Source organism: Pangasianodon hypophthalmus, chromosome 16 (assembly GCF_027358585.1).
Source record: "Pangasianodon hypophthalmus isolate fPanHyp1 chromosome 16, fPanHyp1.pri, whole genome shotgun sequence".
NCBI lineage: Eukaryota > Metazoa > Chordata > Actinopteri > Siluriformes > Pangasiidae > Pangasianodon > Pangasianodon hypophthalmus.
The window spans coordinates 9,857,802-9,878,648 of NC_069725.1; the positions used below are offsets into that span (position 1 = coordinate 9,857,802).

At 37.7% G+C, this 20,847-nt stretch overlaps 1 protein-coding gene across 2 annotated transcripts in view; it reads left to right on the forward strand.

The window, feature by feature from the left end:
* The first annotated feature begins 1,482 nt into the window (after window positions 1-1,482).
* ephb2a (eph receptor B2a) overlaps window positions 1,483-20,847 on the forward strand; it is a 57,749-nt gene continuing 38,384 nt past the window's right edge. For both annotated transcript variants that reach the window (XM_026921102.3, XM_034312162.2), the window contains exons 1-3: window positions 1,483-1,633; window positions 16,373-16,437; window positions 16,755-17,439. In XM_026921102.3, the coding sequence (XP_026776903.1) occupies window positions 1,534-1,633; window positions 16,373-16,437; window positions 16,755-17,439 (850 nt within the window). In that variant the 5' untranslated portion in view covers window positions 1,483-1,533. The remainder of the gene's footprint in view (window positions 1,634-16,372; window positions 16,438-16,754; window positions 17,440-20,847) is intronic.

Here is a 20,847-nt window from a genome sequence, read left to right on the forward strand (position 1 = left end):
GGTGGACCTGCATACCCTGTATGGAGGCTGCTTGATTCTAGATGCCAGGACCTGCGACTGTGGTATCTAGTCGACTGGGAGGGATATGGTCCTGAAGAATGATCATGGGTCACTACTGAGGACTTCCTGGACCAATCTCTAATCACAAATTTCCACTATAAACATCTGGACCAACCTGTTCCCACACCAAGGTGCAGTCCTTGAAGAAGAGGTGGTTTGACTTTGGGAGCTGCCCATGGAGGTGTGTTTGGGGGTTAGTAGGGGTTTAGAAGGAGCTCAGGGTACTGTGACAATAGACATCTCCCCTCCCCACCAAAAGATGTTATGCTCACTGGAGTTCTAGTATAACCAGTGACAATTTTAAATCTACTTTTTATAATTTCAGTAAGTATGGAAGATGATAAATTTCTGTTATTAAAGTTCCAACACTCACCACTTCAAGTCAGGAGATGTTCTGATAAAATTTATATAATTATATGGTCCATGGCCCTGTAGAATCCAGACTAGCCAGCAGTTGAAGACAACAGTCAATAAGACCATCTCAGTGGAGTGGCTGCTCTTGGGAGCAGTACCTGTTCAATGATATTTAGGAGGACATCAGCTTTTTCTGTTGTTATTTTAGATCATTTATTCAAAAAGATCAGACTGTGTTAGACTGTTGGATTTAATGTTTTTTCCCAGAATGAAAGAGAGAATGCTGAGTGGTATGAAAATTCTCATGCTGAGATTACCACAACAACAACAACAACAATATTACTATTACTACCACCACTACTACTTTTTTTTTACTACTACTACTACTACTACTAATAATAATGTAGGTCCTTTATTATTGGATTATATTGTTTTATTGTGTAAAATAAAATAAAATAAAATAAAATAAAATAAAATTATTTCTTTGGCCTGGATCTCCTCATTTTCTGCAGGTATTTTGACTCATGCATGTTTTATGGACATAAATCATTCAACTTCTTCACACTGATCTCCCACACTGTAAAAAAAAAAAAACCTGGATTGCCAGTAAAGTACTGCAAAATTTATAGTAAACAACTGCAAAACATATTTACAGTAAAGTACTGCAATCTCTTACACAATATAAAACAATACATAATCCTGTACATTAGCTCATTATTATTATTATTATTATTATTATTATTATTATTAAATGGTAGTGAGTTACTTTTAACAACAACAACAACAATAATAATAATAATAATGGTAATAATAATGGTAATATAATGATAATTATTAATACCAATAATATTAATAATACCAATAATATCGTTATCGAGATGGAGTGATTAGTGTGTTAAACAGAGTCCCCCTCGACCAGACACCCCCTCCCCCTCCCCCTTTGTCCGTATTTGATTGGCTTCGCCCGAACTTGCCGTGGCTGTGTGTGTGTGTGTGTGTGTGTGTGTGTGTGTGTGTGTGTGTGTGTGTGTGTGCGCGCGCGCTGGCTCTCAGTGTGCTCTACCCGCCTGGCTGTGTGAACGCGGCGCTTTTACAGATGGACCAGCGGATTCATCCTGAATGAACAGCCCGGCTCTTCGTAGTCAGATGGCCCCTCTGATAGCAGTTATGCACATTATTGCTTTATTATGGATAATGCCACCTATCTGGGCTGTGGAAGGTGAGTGCAGCTCGTGTGTCTGTGGCACGGCGTGTGGTTTGCTGGGAATTGTGTAGCAGTGCCAGGCTGGGTTTGATGCTCGACTCCGCCGTTGTCCTGAACACTGGCGTTTCACACACAGGGTTAGGCTGAAGAGTAACGGTGGCTGTTGTTGTTGCTGTTGTTGTTGTTGTTGTTTTTGGGGGGAAACCACTGGGTGCTTTTGTGTAGCCTCTTTTTGTTTATTGCAGGTGCAAATCAACAACTGCCAGGAACATAAAAAAGCTTTTTCTTTATTTGGCTCTGAAAATGCCTTTTTATGAGATTGATATGGAACCTCATATGCTCTTTAAGCACTTATAATGCCATGGAATACATTTTGTTTGCTTGTGTCTTTGATTTATTTTATAATAAATATATAAAAATAAATTATATAAAGGTAACTATAGGGTTTTTGAAAAAGAAATTTCCATTTTTGGAGGTTAAGGCTCAATTTGAGCTTCAGTTGTGTCTAAATCTGGAGTTTGAAGCTGCACAGAGATCACACTGGAGACTTCAGAAACATGGGCTCCATCCCAAACTGCAGACTACTTTACTACGTAGTATGTCCAAAATAGTGAACCTTAAACTCAGCCCATGTCCTGTAGGTTACTTCATACCAGGAGCTGCCAGAAACCTGTGTGTTGGACCATCTCTTCCGTCTACACACTGACTGTGCTTATTTTGCAGGACCACACAATACTCTATAACAAGAACTTCACAAAAGAAATAACCTAGTTTTAATGCAGTGCTTGGTTTTGGACAGAGCTAGGAAGATTTTCCAAACTCAAAGAAGTAAACAGGGGTCTTTAGAAAAAGATACAGATAATAATAATAATAATAATAATAATAATAATAATAATAACAATGATAATGAAAATAATAGTAGTAGTATGGAAAAAAACATGACTCCTGCTTTCTTCTGACTTTTATGTATGAAAATCACAAAACAGCAGATGTTTTTTAAAATCTACTACCTATTCATCACTGAAATCATCCCCCAAAACTCTCAGAATCTGTTCTGATAGGGGGCGTGACCACATCAGACGATCAATGTCTTTCTTGCCAAGGGGCGGGGCTACAATTCAGTGACCATGGCAACAGTCTCTGCCCAAATAGATTAGGAAGTGGACACACTTTGACGCTGAATGTAGAATGGAAAACAAAGTCATCCCTTAATGGGAGAAATGATTTTTTTTTAAGAGAACCATAGATTCTTCTAAAAAAAAAAAAAGTCACAGCATCTGCTGGATAGTTCATCATTTTCTCTTTTTTCATATTCTCATGACTCCAAATCACATCCTCATGGTGGTTGATATTCGGTGCCTGATCAAAATAAGTCATAATGTTAGATAAAATTCAATTTTACTGTCATCCCAGTCATATACATAAACAGTGTGATATATTACACTGGACTGCATAAGGAGCCAATAAAACTAGGTTAAAGGAAATTCTGAGAAATGTCAATCAAAAAAATATTATATAGCCAAAACTATAATGTGATCATGAGAAATAGCATAGAAATTCTCTCTCACCCCTACTGTGTTTTGTTATTTTGTGTGATTTTTTTATTTTCATACCTGTTGAACATGACACTGTGAGCTCGTTCTCTTTATTACAACCAGATAAAGGGTTGTAATAAAGGAACAATCTGAGGTCTTTTCACTTTTATGGAACTAACCTTTAAACTCCCAGGTTTTATTTCAGACCTAAAATCTTTTATTATAATAGTAAGTCAGTGCTGAGATCGGTGATTGTTCTGCAGGTACAAGTGCTTATGTAATGTGGTTATGTAGAAGTCACTTGGTTAAATTACACATTTATGTGTCAGGCCTTGATAAAGACTGGCCAAATGAATAAGAATGTGGAGGCTGATGATGACTCAGGCTGGAATGCTTATTTTTCACTTTTATGAAATATTAATGGAAAAACAAATGAGAAAAAAAAATTACAGGGTGCTGACAGCTGGAATTCTATGCCTGCATGAAAGTCACGAGAAGTGAATCGAGTGTTAAAATTTTTATGTTTGTGATTTTAGCATGTACGTTTCACTATGTATTTCCAGTTAATCGCAGTAGTCTTAATATCCGGTGCTTAGAACCAAACTGCTTCTGACTTTTACTCTGATTATAGATTTAATTTACAATAGGGCTGATTGTGTAGATTCTTCGGCTAATCAGAGTCACTGGTGTCCCTGACAATCACGAAAGGTACGTGTGAGCACAGATTCTAATCTAGAGTATAACTAACTGATTTTTTAGGATGTTTGGATGTAACCTAGTCTAGTATGCTGGATGGATTCTCTTGAATACTATCAATAACCAATGAAAATTGAGAGCGCAAAAAAAATCCTATTGTACAAGTTGGCTCCACATTGTCTGTACAGTCCATACTGTGCACGTCTTCACACGCCTGACCTCACCCAGTTGCATCTCGTTGCACCTTGGCACGATCAACAATAGCTGAACGCTGTGGCTTCTTTACGTGGGTTTTGTTATTGACATATCTTAATAATGAAACACATTTTTTTGTTTAGTGTATTCAGCAGTAAACTACACTAGATAATGTGTGAGCAGTATCATTTGGAAATCATTTGGAACCTGTGCATATGTGGTGCCCAGTGCATTCACAGTCTGTTAGGTTTTTACATGGAAACCTGGTTAGTGCACCAAGGCTTATTGTATTGTAGCTTCTGCTTTTACGTTTCACAAACTGTTTCACATGCATGCCTTTTGAATCAGTCATGTAGCCGCAAAGGCTTTGTCCAAAACTGATGAGTAAGAATGAGCAATCAATTCAGGTAATCTCTCTATTAGTTTACTGCACCCTGTTAAACACCCTGTCCATTCATTCAAATCGACTCGTAGAGAGGCTCAATTATATCCTTGTAGTTTCACCTATCTCGTTAAAGTACCAGTTTATTATACAGTTATTCATTTTAAAGCATGTTTTCCAGTAACTACAGTGAAGCTAATAAGAACATTTTGGAGACGTAAGAGTGAAGAATGTAAGGCCGGAGTCCTGGGGGGTGTTAAGAGGTTAACAAATGGGATGCTTGTACACTAGGGGTGGACAGTATGACAAAAATATTTTATCATTATATTTGAAGACATTTCTACAATACACAATGTGTATCACAATGTACATAGGTTTGCAAGCAAACTGCCAGCAATACAGTGTTGAATTAAAAAAAAAATTTTTTTGATACTTTTCTTTAGCATCAAAATAAATAAATAAATAAATAAATAAATAAATGATTGAACACTGAAAAAGTGGGAAAATAGGGGGGAAAAAAATCAAAGATTCAGTACAACATTTTGCTTTCAGTCACAGTATGTAATTGTTATAAAATTGCTGAGGAATTTTGTGATATTGTGACATATTATCATTATGTAAGCTAGATATAATATTGATCATTTTATTTGGATCTGATCCTGACCTTTGGGTCTTTTCATGATTGTTATTTTTTATTTTATTTCAAATTTCTGCTTTGTTTGAAGAATGATTATCTAAAAAAAAAAAAAACTATTCCAGTATTTCATTATTATATGCCCAGGATTTACCTTGATGTAGCTCATGTATCAATCCATGAATTACATTTTATAGCTTAGATTCTAGTAGATTATAGTTTTTGCGTGTATTTAAAAGTAGAGACATGTTATCAGAATCTTATACCGGTTGTTGAAGATGTGTATGGAAAATAAAGGAAAGTAAAAATGGCACATTTCTGTAGGAATTTTATTAGATGAAAGACACACTTCTACTGACTGTAAAAAATATATCAGATATTAAATCCATTAAGACAGTATATGTGTTCTTATAACTGTAGCTGGACGTGCATTTTTTAAAAAGTCTGTTTCCGTCTTAAACTACACATGTTTTGCTTAATTAGCTTAACAACAGCAACAACTGTAGATACATCCTGATATATTCAAATTCAAATTCGAAGCGTTTATTGTCATGTGCACAGTGAGGAAAAACAAGTTGCCCTGTACAGTGAAATTCTTTCTTTGCTGTCCACATTGAATGCCAATATATATGAAATATATCATCTGAAATATAGTTTTATGTGCATTTAAATTTAAATTTAAATAAACTCTAAAGGATCAGACTGATTTCAGTTTCCAGAAAATAAAAAAAACCACAAAATCTTGATGTTGTGCATGCACACCTGGATGATGGTAGTGAAATCACATGATGTCTGGCAGTACTGGCCCCATATGTGACGTGTGTCGCGCATTGCTCTCGGCCTGCTGCTCTCTCCCGTCTTGCTGTGTTAGTCGCCGACGCTTCCCCCCAAAGCTCCTCTGACACTTTTCCTTTATGTAAGCAGGACAAACCTAACCGATTTGAGCCACGTCAGAAGCCATCAGCACGGCAAGCTCTGTCTGGCCTGCACAGAAACGAATCAAATACGCTGCCGCTGTCTCCTTTGTTTGCCTCACCGTTTCAAAATAATCAAGCGAGAATTCAGCTTGTAATTATCCAAGCTGTTCTGAGTGTGTACTGGCTCCCAGTCTGTCTGGAGAAGTGTAATGTTAATGTCTGATTGGAATTTGGTGTTGCAGTAAAGCCTGAGAGAATTGAAATGGTTTCTCGTTGAAATAAGGGAGTTTTGTCTGCAGGCTTAGCAGGGGTCAGATTGGTGAAATTATCAGGTATTCAAGAGGGACTTGCCAACTCCTTGACAGCTTAATTATCCCTCAGCCGCCTCAGTTTTGTTTAATGTGTCAATTTGGATGAAATTGGGCAATGAAATTGGACTGTCTTTTCAGCGTTGCTTATATTGTGCAACTAATTTGCTGGAAACATGGTTTTTCCCTAAATAAGCGATTTATTTGAAACAGCCATAAAATATCCCAAAGCCAAACAGAATTTATAGACGTCCTGCCATGTCAGTCATGCGTTGCTTTTTACCTCAGTGTTGTGTTTCTTCATTTGATTGTGCTTCAAAGAACATTTCATTTATTTTTTTAAACCGACTTGGCTATGAATCACTGGAGATATCATTAATAATTTGTCACAGTAGTAGAATTGATACTTGGAGAATCCTCTGACCTCTCATACAATATCTAAACACTCCAGCCCTCCATGGTTAAAATGGAAGCAGGGAGTTTCTAGAATTATATATTTTATATTATATATTATATATATAAATTATATATTAGGATTTGGATTTGCAAATGCAAAAGTGAATTTTTAATGCTTTACTTTGAAGTTGTACTGTATATTAGGCACTCAACTTGACATTAAATTCTAAAAATAATTAAATGTACAAAAAAAAATGAAGCCCAGAGTAATTCTTTGCCATTTCATCCAATCAGCAGTTAAGTCAAATGATTGAGTAACCACCCCATCTACATCTGATTTTTTTTTTTTAATTGAAGTTTGATTATGAAGTTGCTGTAATTCAACATCATATGTAATATACAATTTCAAAATAAAGCATATTAATAAGATTTACAAAATTCATATCCAAAACCTAGTGCCATAGTCATTCCATAGGAACTGAGCCTGTGTAGCATTTTTTCTTTTGACGTGATCACATTTGAACCAACATTTGACCCAGAAGCTTTTGTTCCAAGGAGAATTGTCGGCAAAAGTGTGAGAGTTCCCTGAACTAAATATTCACTACTCAAAGTGATTAAAAATCAGATGAAAAGTTAATTTGCTTCTATGGCCTGAAGCTACTAATCTACTCACATATCCACCAAGGCGCAGATGTGATTTGCAAATGGATATGGATATTTTAGAGACCATCAGTCTTTGGACGAAATATCACCCATTATAACTGTGTGGTGTACTTGTGAAACGTGTGCTCATTCTTAAAGTAGTAGAATGGGGAAATCTATTTACCGGTTGGCTACAAGATAAAAAAAAAAGCGCTATTGAAATCTGAAATCATTTTTTGAATCGTTCTGAAATGTTCTATTTTCAGACAGCCTTTATTACTGTTATTACTATTATTACTATTATTGTTTTTACTATTAATATCACTGTTACTTTGCCATTATTATCTGTAAGGTACGATGTATTTGTCTTACATCTGTTTCTCGTCTTAATGTTTTCTTAGTGTTGGTTTTTCTGTTTGTATTAGTTTGTATTCTCCCTCTTTATGGGATCTCATTACTTTATGAAGCATCTAATAACACTATCAAAGTCTCAATGGTCCTATGAAAAGAGGGGATGAGGATAGAGGAAAGAAAAAGAAGTGGCCTTTTCAAAAATAATCTTCTTTCCATATATTTCTAGTGCATAACCTTAGCGTAATGTTACCTCTTTATACTGTAATTTGCTTTGCAGGTTCACTGAAGATTTATGAATTGTAATCTCCATAAACAGTACTCCTGGCAGAGATTATAGGCTGGTGCTCTTAACTCCATAAATTCTCAGCTTTTTATTCAGTTCTTTATCAGTAACAAATATGAATTTTTCAGTAACTACAACGAACCTAATCTTCATAGGTCTGTAGTTCGAAGAGTGTAAATATAGACCAGCTGATGGCTCCTGGGAGTTTAAAGGGTTAATGTTTTATCCTTGGTTGTGACAGGGAACCTATGGTTTAACAAAAATGATCACAGTAACAGCTCCAATCCAATCAATGTCTGTAATTATTCAGTAGGACACATTTCCTCTAGCTAAAAAAAATTATTAAAGCTTTTGGGAAATTTAACACGAGCTTCAAACACAAACTTGATGAATATATTTTGATAGGAAGGAAAGGAAAGAAAGGAAGGAAACTTTAGTTTTACAAATTTACTTACTTTTTTCTTTTCATGCCATGAACATGTTTAAGAACAATGGCTCAGAAGTGGGTTTGACAACAGTTTGTACTTTGCAGTACAGATTTCCTTCAGTGATGTCTATGACACTTCCCTTACACGCTGACAAGTGAGGAAAACATGGCCAGGAAACTAGGCTTTGTTGCATTTATAAGTCTCTGATTTTTATCTTCATTAAATGCATTTTAAAATGTAGTATTAAGGGTTGAATAATGCATACATTGAGCTTTGCTATTGACCAATATTGACCATTGCAATACTGATATTGCAGAACGCATTAAAATGCAAACGAGGTGCTGAGAAAAAGCACCAGCTGTTTTTGTGCTGTGAGCATCTTGACTTACAACAGAATTTAGTGTTCTTAGGACATTTACTTAAAATTTTGGACCATGTGATCAAAAAACAAACAAAGAAACAATGACACCAATAATAATAATACCGTAATAATATCATAACATCAACACTAACAACAATAGCAACATCTTTATTTATATACAGTAGAGTCTCAATATGCTTTGCATTTCAATACATACACCAATCAGCCATAACATTAAAACCACCTGACTAATATTGTGTAGGTCCCCCTTGTGCCGCCAAAACAGCTCTGATCCGTCGAGACACGGACTCCACAAGACCTCTGAAGGTGTGCTGTGGTATCTGGCACCAAGTCATTAGCAGCAGATCCTTTAAGTCCGGTAAATTGCAAGGTGGGGCCTCCATGGATTGGACTTGTTTATCCAGCATATCCCACAGATGTTCGATTGGATTGAGATCTGGGGAATTTGGAGGCCAAGTCAACACCTTGTACTCTCATGTTCCTCAAACCATTCCTGAACAATTTTTGCAGTGTGGCAGGGTGCATTATCCTGCTGAAAGAAGTCACTGCCATTAGGGAATACCGTTGCCATGAAGGGGTGTACTTGGTCTGCATCGAAGTTTAGGTAGGTGGTACGTGTCAAAGTAACATTCACATGAATGCCACGACCCATGATTTCCCAGCAGAACATTGCCCAGAGCATCACACTGCCTCCGCCAGCTTGCCTTCTTCTCATAGTGCAACCTGGTGCCATCTCTTCCCCAGGTAAGCGATGCACATGCACCCGGCCGTCCACATGATGTAAAAGAAAACGTGATTCATCAGACCAGGCCACTTTCTTCCATTGCTCCATGGTCCAGTTCTGATGCTCATGTGCCCACTATAGGCACTTTGGGCAGTGGACGGGGGGTCAGCATGGGCACTCTGACCAGTCTGCGGTTACGCAGCCCCTTATGCAACAAGCTGCAATGCACTGTGTTCTGACATCTTTCTGTCATAGCCAGCTTTAACTTTTTTGGCAGTTTGTTCTACAGTAATCGTTCTGTGGGATCGGACCAGTCGGGCTAGCCTTCGCTTCCCACACTCATCAATGAGCCTTGGACGCCCATGACCCTGTTGCTAGTTCACTGGTTGTCCTTCCTTGGACCACTTTTTGTAGGTACTAACCACTGCATGCTGGGTACACCCCATATGACCTGCCGTTTTGGACCCGTTCTCTGAACCAGTCGTCTAGCCATCACAATTTGGCCCTTGTCAAAGTCGCTCAGATCCTTACACTTGGCCATTTTTCCTGCTTCCAACACATCAACTTTGAGAACTGACTGTCTAATGTATCCCACCCCTTGACAGGTGCCATTGTAACGAGATAATCAATGTCATTCACTTCACCTGTCAGTGGATTTAATGTTTTGGCTGATCAGCGTATAAGGATAGTTGAAAACAAAATTATTAAAACAACCAGACAAATAAATAAACAAATAATTCAATATTTATTGGCAGTACAGTACAGGGCTTTTTGGGCAGTTAATTGTGTCACATTGAAGCTTATTGCCAGGCATATCACAATCAACAATATAATGCCAATATAATATTTTTATATCCTTATCAAAATTCATTACTAAGAAATATAGCATTTTTTGGTCTTTCAGTACATTTTTAATAATTCTTTGTTTTATTTCTGTTTTGTTTCTGGACTAAATAATGCCTAATTTGTATGTGTGAACAAATCAGTCACTTCATTCTTAGACTTACTGAAAAATCATGTGTTGAAGATCCAGCATCTTTCTGCTGTGCTCCAGTTCTTTGCATGTTTTGCTTTTCTTTATTTTTGTCCAGCATGCCAACTGCTGATGGACTGAAGTGAATAAGGGAGTAAAACCTGCTAGAGTGGCTTTACCTGAGTGCACTGTAAAGGCAGCCTGTAGCTCAGGGAGTTGTATAATATGTAGGGATTTTTTTTGTGCTGCATCTTTTCAGCCTTTTTGCAGTATGTGCTCTCTTTATATGGTTTATGGCAGGTATAGAATAGAATTAGACCTATAATATGCTCTGAATAAAAGATGGCAACCACCATGGCAGACATCTTTGCAAGTTGCTCCTGTAACCACCATTATCTACTATTTATTTTAGCCCTTACAGTCACTCTAAATGCACAGAACTCGTACCTCACACTCATACTTGTAGCATACAGTATAGCATGCTTTTCAGATTGCTGTGTACTTTCTAACCTCTAATACCTGTATAGTGTTGATGGTAACAAGAGGGAATGAAGAGGAAAAATTTCATTGTACAGTGTAACTACTTGTTTTACTGTGAAGAAGACAATACATTCTTGAATCTGAATCTGAATCATTACCAGAATACATAATTCAAGAAGCAAAGTTGCATGGTGACCACCAAACATCTGTCTATTTATGCAGTATGAAGTCTCTGGTAGAAATGTAAAAAAAAAAAAAAAAAATCTGATCCTGTTTTCTTCAGGATTAATATAGAATCATCATCATTAAAAAAACGCTTTTGCTTCATGTGTCGTTTCTCACATTTGCATATTTAACCACGCGGTGTGAGTCATGGTGGCTGAGTAAACGTTTCAGCATCCTACCCATGGCAGGAGTGACAGAACTGGAGCACAGAGGATCAATGGACAGTGTCCTCTTTTTATATCAGGGGATGAGTTCTCTATCAGTCCATTTGGGTCTGCACGGGACCGCTCTGAGCTCCTCTAGTGCAAGGAACACAAGACTGTACATCTTTCACATGTCTCACTGATTGTACCAAACAGTGGTGTAGCCATGAATTTATTTCAGTGGGGGATTGGGAAATATACTAAATCAAATCACAGTGTGATATGTAGTACAATTAAATTGATAGGTGTCATGTGCTCATACATTTTGGTGGTGGTATTCAGAATTTGTCATTTAATTATTTAAGACATGATCTTTAATCAACCTAGGAAATACAATACCTTTATGACAGTTCCGCTATAAATGATTAAAATAATATGCTGGTAATAGGAGACAATGACATTTTATCTGATAAAACCAGATCTACCCTTCCTCCTGCAGTAAAATCTTCAGTACTTCATCATCTGTTACCTTGATATCCCTGTGCTCAGAGGGTAGCTATCTGGCTAGAAGAATAACGCCAGATTCTGATAGGATAACCCTTTCTTGCAGTACACTGCCATTCCATCCTGCTGGCGGAATGGAAATCGATTTCTCGGACATAAATGATTTTATGACCGCAATTTCGATATAAGATTGATCAGGACACTGTTGGGTATCTGTATGTAGAGTATCGTGACTCTGCGTTTAGCTGCTGTTGAGCAGGGCAATTCACACCTTTCCGCAATAACATTTGCACAGAGATAAAATGGACAGAGCAACTAATGCTTTTTTGATAGTAAAACACTGTATACAGCTGCCACAATAAAATGATAATATTTAAACTTAGTAGGCTAGGTAAAAAGAAGGAATGCTTATGAAAGACGGCAAATTCTTAAAGCCCTGTGTCTACTTTTATATGACCCATTAACAACTACTGTGGAGTATGACATCACAAATAAATTCAATGCTGAACATGACCACCCCCATTTTTTGGCCTCTGGTAACAAGAGTTAATCTCGTTTCTCACCACAACACCTAGTCGAGAATAAAATTTGATTGAACAAACTAAAGGACATGTTAATTTGAAATTTGGGATGGTAAAATATGAATCATACTGATGACTTTATTGTGTGTTCATGAATATCACTCTAGCACAAACAATGTTATCTGACACATATATAATCAGCTAACTTGTATGTGTGTTAACCACCCATAAATAAACATTCGGAAAATATTTCAGGGGTTCAAACATGAAATTCCCCCCTTCCATCTATGCCTCTGCTCCCCAGCACTAGTCTGATCCTGGCTTTTTGAAAAACATTGTATGATGTGAATTCATCAAGGTCCATAGTCTCTGCAGGTGTTCCCAGCCCTGCACTAGCATACATAATCAAGGTCTCTGCTTTGGTTTTATTCAGTAGGAGGAGGGATCATTAATAAAGTCCGATGGTCCTACACAGCTATGCTATATAGGCTAGTAACGTATGCAGTTTATGCCACATAGCTATGTTCAAATAATGAGCATGATGATTTTCGTGTTTTGTTTGTGGTGCAATGGAATTTGTCTGAGAGTGTGCTAGGGCTGCTGAGATTGTGAGGGATTTTCTAGCACGTGTCATGTTTGATCAAAGCTTGCTGTGAATTAATTATCTCCACATGAATTATTCAGCATGTTTCTAGTGCAATGTATGAGTCTTTTCATCAACCCGCTTGGGAAAACAGACAAAGAGCCAACCTCATGATAATATCCTATAGGGACAGATGAGCTGTCTGTCCATAATGTTAAATGTAATGTGTTTATGAAAGATCTCAACGGTAAAGAATAAATACTGTCTGTCTCTAAAGAAACCATTTTGCTCATAGTTAGGATTCTACCAGGTGTAAAGTATAATGATATAGCTGGGGACTTTTGATTTTAGGATATTGAATGTGAGTGGATTTCAGTCCATTGAACCAAGTATCCTTTCTGTTATTTGTAGTCTAGTAGGTGAAATAACACCCTCGTTTGTCTTCCAGTACAGCTTGGAAACTTGATTTACTCAGATCTAACAGTATATCCAGGATGGACTGTCACTGTTTTGACCGATTGGTACATAAGACTCAGGAGGGACTCCAGTTCCATACTATTGATGTGCTTTTTCAGCTGCAGCTGAAACATTAACCAGTCTTTGTCTATTTATGGAGCAATAATGACGTGTTGAGATTAGCTGTCATCACAGAGTTGCCCCATAGAAAACCCCATGACTCCAGCAGCTTGATTTAACCCCTTAAGATCTCAGATTATTATTCAGTTATTCTCTTTAAAGCATTTTTTTCAGGAACTACAATGGATTATTCAGTTATTACAGTGAAACTAATCGGAAATGAGAGTTAGGAGTATAAGACCGGACTCAACAGTAAGTCATTAAAGTAAAACTCAACCCTAAATGACTTGCATATTAATCTTTATAATTAAAATGTGATCTTCAATCCAAATCCATCCAAGATTTATATGGTAATGAAATTCTGCGTGGACTTTTTATACCCACAATGCCGTTTGACTGCCGTCTTATAGTGGTGACAGTGGGCTTCATCTCTACCTAAAGAGAGTGATAAAGCAACACCTTAGTCCTTTAGCCTGTCCAGATCTCTCACCTCTTCATCTGTACACTCTGCTGATATAGATCAGCTTCCAGAGCTTCAACTTTCATGCTGATACTGCCAGCAGTGCCACTGTGCTTGTCATTTCGTAGATCGCTAACTACCGGAGCCGAGTCTCTGAGTCATATAGTTGCATTGCATTCTGAAAATTTGAGTCTAGTGTTTTTGCTGGCTTCTCTACTTCTGTGCTGCATTTCTCATTAATATGACTTTGAAAATGGCGAGTGAAAATATAAGCTCTTTTGTTTTTAGGAGCTGACTGTTGCCCCTTATGTTTAAGACTTCTCACAGGAATAACGAAAATACAACACCAGCTAACAAATTAGCACCAGAATTGCTAATCACATCACAAACATTTCGCTATAAACATATTTAATATGTTTCAGGGTGAGGTTTTTCTTTAAGGGTTAAAAGGAAACCTCTAATAGGATACTTTTTATTTACATCAAGTAGCATGTTAACATGTCAGGCAACTCCACTGGACATCATCATACACATTGTAGTTTGCTCTCTCATCATCACCCTGCATTTTTTTCCACAAGTCCTGAGACAAGATGATGAAATGAATAAACAAACAAAATGTGCGACTAAAATTTGTTTTCTGGAACACTGACCTAAAATTCTGTGAGGCGTTTCCCCTGGGATTAATCTAATGTGGCGTACGGAGTGTGGCTCAGCCTGTGAGGATTATATGTTTTGGACCTGCACTCTTGATGCCCTACTTTTCATTAAAATATCGAGAGTGTGAGAGACAGGGAGAGAGAGAGAGAAAGAGAGAGAGAAAGAGAAAGAGGGAGATATATCGCAGGAATGCTTAGACAGATGGAGTGGGGGTTTCTGTCCTACGTAGAGAGAGAAATGCTCTGACTTTCTCTCTCTCAATTCACAGACATTTGCAGGTTTTTTCCACGACAATATTTAAAGCCATGGCAACATTTTAAAGTGTGATTTTCGCAAATTGTGGTTTTCAGTTTAGCATTTATTATAGATGCTTTAAACATAACAAATCAGAAGGGTTTTCCAGCTCGCATGATCTGCTGGCATTTTTAGACCTCTAACCACCCAGCAGTGGTGGATGGTGTGCCTGAGCAGAATTGCTACGGTTGTCCCTGAGCTGCAGAAGCTGCTGAAATATAAATGAGGGCCTGTATTGAGCCAATGTTTGACTGCAATTCCAAGATCTTGTGTCACAGGGGTTTCTGGCTTCCATCTCAGGAAGTCTTCCTTTCCCCAAGCCATGGTCCAAATCAGAAATGCAGTCAGTGGTCAGTTTGTATAGCTGGAGTAACAAGCCCACATTTCCTGACATCCCTCATTGCAGAAGATAGTTAAAAAAAATAGTGTTCCAGTGCACCAAAGCTGCAGCCACATGGCCTAATTCATTTCATGGCCTAATTCATAGCCTCACATTACCGTCTAGTGCACTCCAGACACACAAATGGGTGTCTCAACAGAGTCTGGATGGTCAGTCTGTTCATCAAGAACTGCTGGCTCCATTCCTGTCTGTGCAGAATCTTTTGGGATACTTGCTATATTTCTCTCCCATAATTTAGGGTCTGTCTTGTAAAATGCTCTTTTGTTTGACAGATTCACAGTAATTTAATATACTGCAATATACCATATTTTTAGCTCTCTCGTATAAATCAAGTTGTGAAGGCATACAGCAGAGGGCAGTTTTTTTACCGACTCGGCAAATGTGCAGCGGTAGTTGGGCATAAACGAGCTGAATAATTGAAAATGTGACAGACTACAGGGCCATTTCGGGGTTTTATTCTGATGGCGGTAAAGGAGAAGGAAGTGTCTTACAATGGCAGGACACTGGACAGAAGCAATGTGTGAGCCAATTTTTTTTTTGTGACCACCCACACTTCTGAAAAGCAGATCTGTACCCAGCAAGCTGTTAAATATACCAAATGAGTCTGGTCTAAATACATACTGATATATTATTTAAAAAATAACACATTTATCCTTGCTTGTTTTCGTGTATTATTACACTGTTAGCATCCCAAACAGTTATAAATGTTTGATATCAGGAAACAAAGTGACCCTCACTCATGGCTCAAGACACCTTTAATCTGATAATGACCCCATCTTGCATCCTTTTATTAAGAGGAACAGATAAGCGAGGCATGCTAGCTTGACAAAATGAGCCATTGTTATTCTACACAGAACAATGTGAGTCACTGATTTGGCATGCAGGAACGCTATTTATTATGGACCGCAATTATTGTCAAGAGGCTTGAGCAGAGTTAACAGCCTTATGAATGCCTGAATGCTATAGAGAAAAAAATCTCATTACTGCAGCTGCATTGAAATTAGGAATACATTATATTCATGAGCCTCTACCCGGTGTTTTTTTTCTTCTTCTTTTTTTCAGATGTGCTGATGGACTCGATGACAGCAACGGCAGAGCTGGGCTGGATGATATATCCATCAGTAGGGGTGAGCACTGTTTAGCTGACCTACTCCGGTTTGGCCATTTACCATATGTAAACGGAATGCTTCACTGCTTTACCTTATCTAAACTCAATGCCTGACTGCACAAATGCACAATGACTCGTGATGTTCAGCGCCCACAGGGGCATTTGAATGAAATCCAAATGAAGCCTAATAAAATGTAATGAAACCTTTTTTTTTCGTGTGTATATTTCTACGGTGATTCCTGGAAAATGAGATCAGTGGCTATGAGACACTAAGGATTTGTCAGAGCTGTTTTCTTTCTCATTACTAATTCAGTCTTGCCTCCGCTCTGTCTCCAGTGGGAGGAGGTGAGTGGCTATGATGAGAACATGAACACCATCCGCACCTACCAGGTGTGCAACGTCTTTGATGCTAATCAAAACAACTGGGTGCGCACCAAGTACATCCGGCGGCGAGGGGCCCAGCGCATCCACGTTGAGATCAAGTTCTCAGTGCGAGACTGCAGCAGCATCCCTAATGTACCTGGCTCCTGCAAGGAGACCTTCAACCTCTACTACTTCGAGTCGGACTCGGACACGGCCACTAAAGTTTACCCTCCGTGGATGGAGAACCCCTGGATCAAGGTGGACACCATCGCAGCCGACGAGAGCTTCTCGCAGGTGGACCTGGGCGGCCGGGTGATGAAGATCAACACGGAGGTGCGCAGCTTCGGCCCTGTGTCTCGCAACGGCTTCTACCTGGCCTTTCAGGACTACGGAGCCTGCATGTCGCTCATCGCTGTGCGGGTATTTTTCCGAAAGTGTCCCCGCATTGTCCGGAATGGAGCTGTCTTCCCAGAGACTTTGTCAGGAGCTGAGAGCACTTCATTGGTGGCAGCTAGAGGGACCTGCATACCCAACGGAGAGGAAGTTGATGTGCCGATCAAACTGTACTGCAATGGAGACGGCGAGTGGTTGGTTCCTATCGGGCGCTGCATGTGCAAAGCTGGACACGAGGCAGCAGAGAATGGCACCGTCTGCAAAGGTGAGTTTCTCTGAAGTTTTCATTTTAATTTAATCTGTTTGATGTGATAGGACATAGCTTTTGGGTATTTGGGGATTTAAAGCTCTCTCAAGTAGAAAAAGCTACTCACAGAAGAAGATTTCATAAGGTGACTTTGTATGCTCCACCACACAGAATATTCTGACAGTTGCTAGTGGCAAGTTGATACACATTCAAAGAATATTAGGCTACATCCCAGACCACATGCTACACACTCATTTGTCTCTATGAACATTAATAAAATCATTGGTGTTCTGGCATGTCTTTTAGTATGAATATGAAAACTTTTTTGTGCACATTGTGCTAGTTCATTCAGTGAATCTGGACTTTCTTGATCAGATCAACATCCAGGGCCTACACTAGCCGGCTAGCCAGCTAAAGTTGCTAAGCTTGCTGAAGTACAGGCTGTACCATGTTTGTCTTTTTTTACAAAGGCTAGAGCTAAAAAAATAAAAATGACTATTTTAAATGTCTAAAAGAAAATTTCTGAAATTTGGAGTTACAGTTATTGCCATATTGCTAACATCTAGGACTGTTTGCATGTTTTTGTTTCTGTTTGCATGCTTTTTGTTTCTTATGTTCTGTAAAGCTGCTTTGAGACAATGTTCATTGTTAAAAGCGCTATACAAATAAAATTGAATTGAAATTAAATTGAAATATGGAGGCTTGGAGATTCTGCTTAGGAGCTGTACTAATCGATTTACTTGTAAATTAGGCATTTCTATCAAAACACGCTTGACACCTAATGTCTTTCTTTCTTTTATATATATATCAAAGAAACTCCATTTTTTACAAACATTGTTATACATTTTTATTTTATGACTTCTACATTACTGATTCAGTACAAAAACATTTTAGATTTCCAAACATTAGTTTTCCAGCACAAAATTAAATGTTACAGAAAAATGTTTGTATGTCAGTAAAGAAAGCAGCATGTTACATAAGAAACCATTTTTCAGTCAAAAAAACTGACTGATGAAGGCTGCTGGGTTTTGCTGCAAAAATAAAAAGCAAGTGCGACAGTCAAAGTCTCCAGTAGAACTGTGGCTGCTTCTGCAAGATGCTCAGTAACACTTACAGCTCATTTCCTTATAAAACTGCACACACTGTACCTGAGACTACTATTTTTTTTTTTAAAGCAAAGGATCGTCACACCAAATATTCACCTTATTTCATTTATTACTGTTTACTGCTCTTTATAGTATTTTTTTAAATGTAGAAGCATTTGATTTAATTATTTTTGAAGGCATTTTTGCTCTACAGCATTTCTTTGCATGTGCCTAAGACTTTCGCACAGTACTGTATATGCACACGTAATTAATTAAACAATTTGACTTTTTTACTTTATATATATATATATAATATATTATAATATATATATTGTATTAGTAACTACTAAAAAATGATATGAGATGTTTGATAGATACATAGAGAGTTAAATCCGGACACTATACTCCAGTACTGCTTTAACATTATATCCACAACCATTTTATAATTACAATATTTCTGACGTGGTCACACTATTTTCAATTATTAAAAAATAATTATTGTGTGGCAGTCTGGGAAAATCCATCAGATGTTATTGCACCTGATTTCTGCCAAACACCCAACAAATTTTAGAACATTTTTACTTTGACATCTCAATTTTAAGAAATTTTCACCAAAATTATGTAGAAATGTTTTTATCTGCAGTACTTACTAATCTTGCGAAGACCAAGTTAGGTAAATTAGGAGCCAGTTTTACAAACACGGTTGTAGTAACAGTCCGTCTGCCCAAACAAGATGCTTTAGCTGCTAACTTGCTAGCTACGTATGCTTTCCTCACAGTAGTGAATGTCATGCTTAGAGAATGTTTTTGAATAAATGCCATAGACAGCCAGACACAAAACCAAGTCTATTCAATCAAGTAAACCAGCTGTTTCATTATAGTCTTTTTTTTTTTTTTTTACTGTTGTTGTATTTTATTTATTATAAATGTAAATTATATGCAAATTAAATCACCAACAGTTGCTTTTAGACTGTCAGTGCGTTGGTGTATTTCAGTGGAATTGGAATAGTATCTTTTTTTGTTTGCTTGTTTTTTTTCCCCCCAATTTGGCCATGACCAATTCCCACCCACAAACTAACTCTCCCCATCACACAACATCTACCAACCATGGAGGATGGGGCTAGCACATGCTTCCTCTGAGACACATGGAGCCAACTTCCATATCTTTTCAAACTGCTAGTCATGCAGCGTAACACGCTTGACGGAAAGCCCTATCTACCCTTTTCCACACATGAGCTCACAGACACCTGCGATTGGTGAGTGTCACTGTGAGTGACAGGGGAGAGAGAGTATGCCATCCCTCCCACCCAGAGAACTTGGCCAGTTTTGCTTTCTTGGCTGCCAGCCACAGATAGCTGGGATTCGAACTCACGACCTCTGGCCAACAGGGCAAACGCTTTTCCGTTACACCACTTGAGAGCTGGAATGGAATCTTTAAATGCATTAAAATTCTATAACTATACTTGTTACTTGTATAGAAACTTGTTATAGAATTTTTAAGATGGAAGTATATTTCAGTTCAGGAAAACAATCAGAAAAGTTTTTAACTTTTACTGTTAATTTTCAGAAATGTATTTAGTAGAATATCAAAGTCATATTATCATTATTATGATTATTATGATTATGATTATTATTATTATTATTATTATTATTATTATCATTTTGACATAACAGTGACAAGTGAAAGTGAAAAAAGGTGATTTTAGTCCTTGTCACGTGAGGTCCATCTGTCATTTGGCCACACACTAACCATCAGAAAAATCTCCAGGCACAAAAGGGGTTTGTGTGTCTATTAAAATGTTTATAGTGCTAATAATTGAAAGGATATAGTGGGGAATATAAAATACAAATTGAAATTGTATATCATATCGTATATGCACCGTTAGTGTACTAGAGGGTTTTAGCATACAGTAAATTGATTACAAAATCATATATTATATAAGATTGTGTAAGTAAGAGTAGCCACTGTGTTCTCTGTACATGTACGGTACATGCGGTTGTGTAGTAGTAACACAACCCCGAATTATAAAATACACTCTATGGTAGGAGGAGAGTCATAACGACCCCAAACCATTATATCTTTTCTTCTTTCTGTCTCTCTCTCTCTCTCTCTCAAAAAGTAAAACTGTATAATTTATTATATCACTCAATACTAGAAAGAGATACTAGAGATGTTTGATAGATGCATAGAGAGTTCAATCTGGACATTACTTTCTGTCTGTATGTCTCCAGCTGTGTGTCTCCATTTCCTGTGTAGGGTAACACACATATAGTACGTGCCCACACACACATGCACACGTATCCACTAGCATCATAGCACAAGGTTATACCATCTGAATATC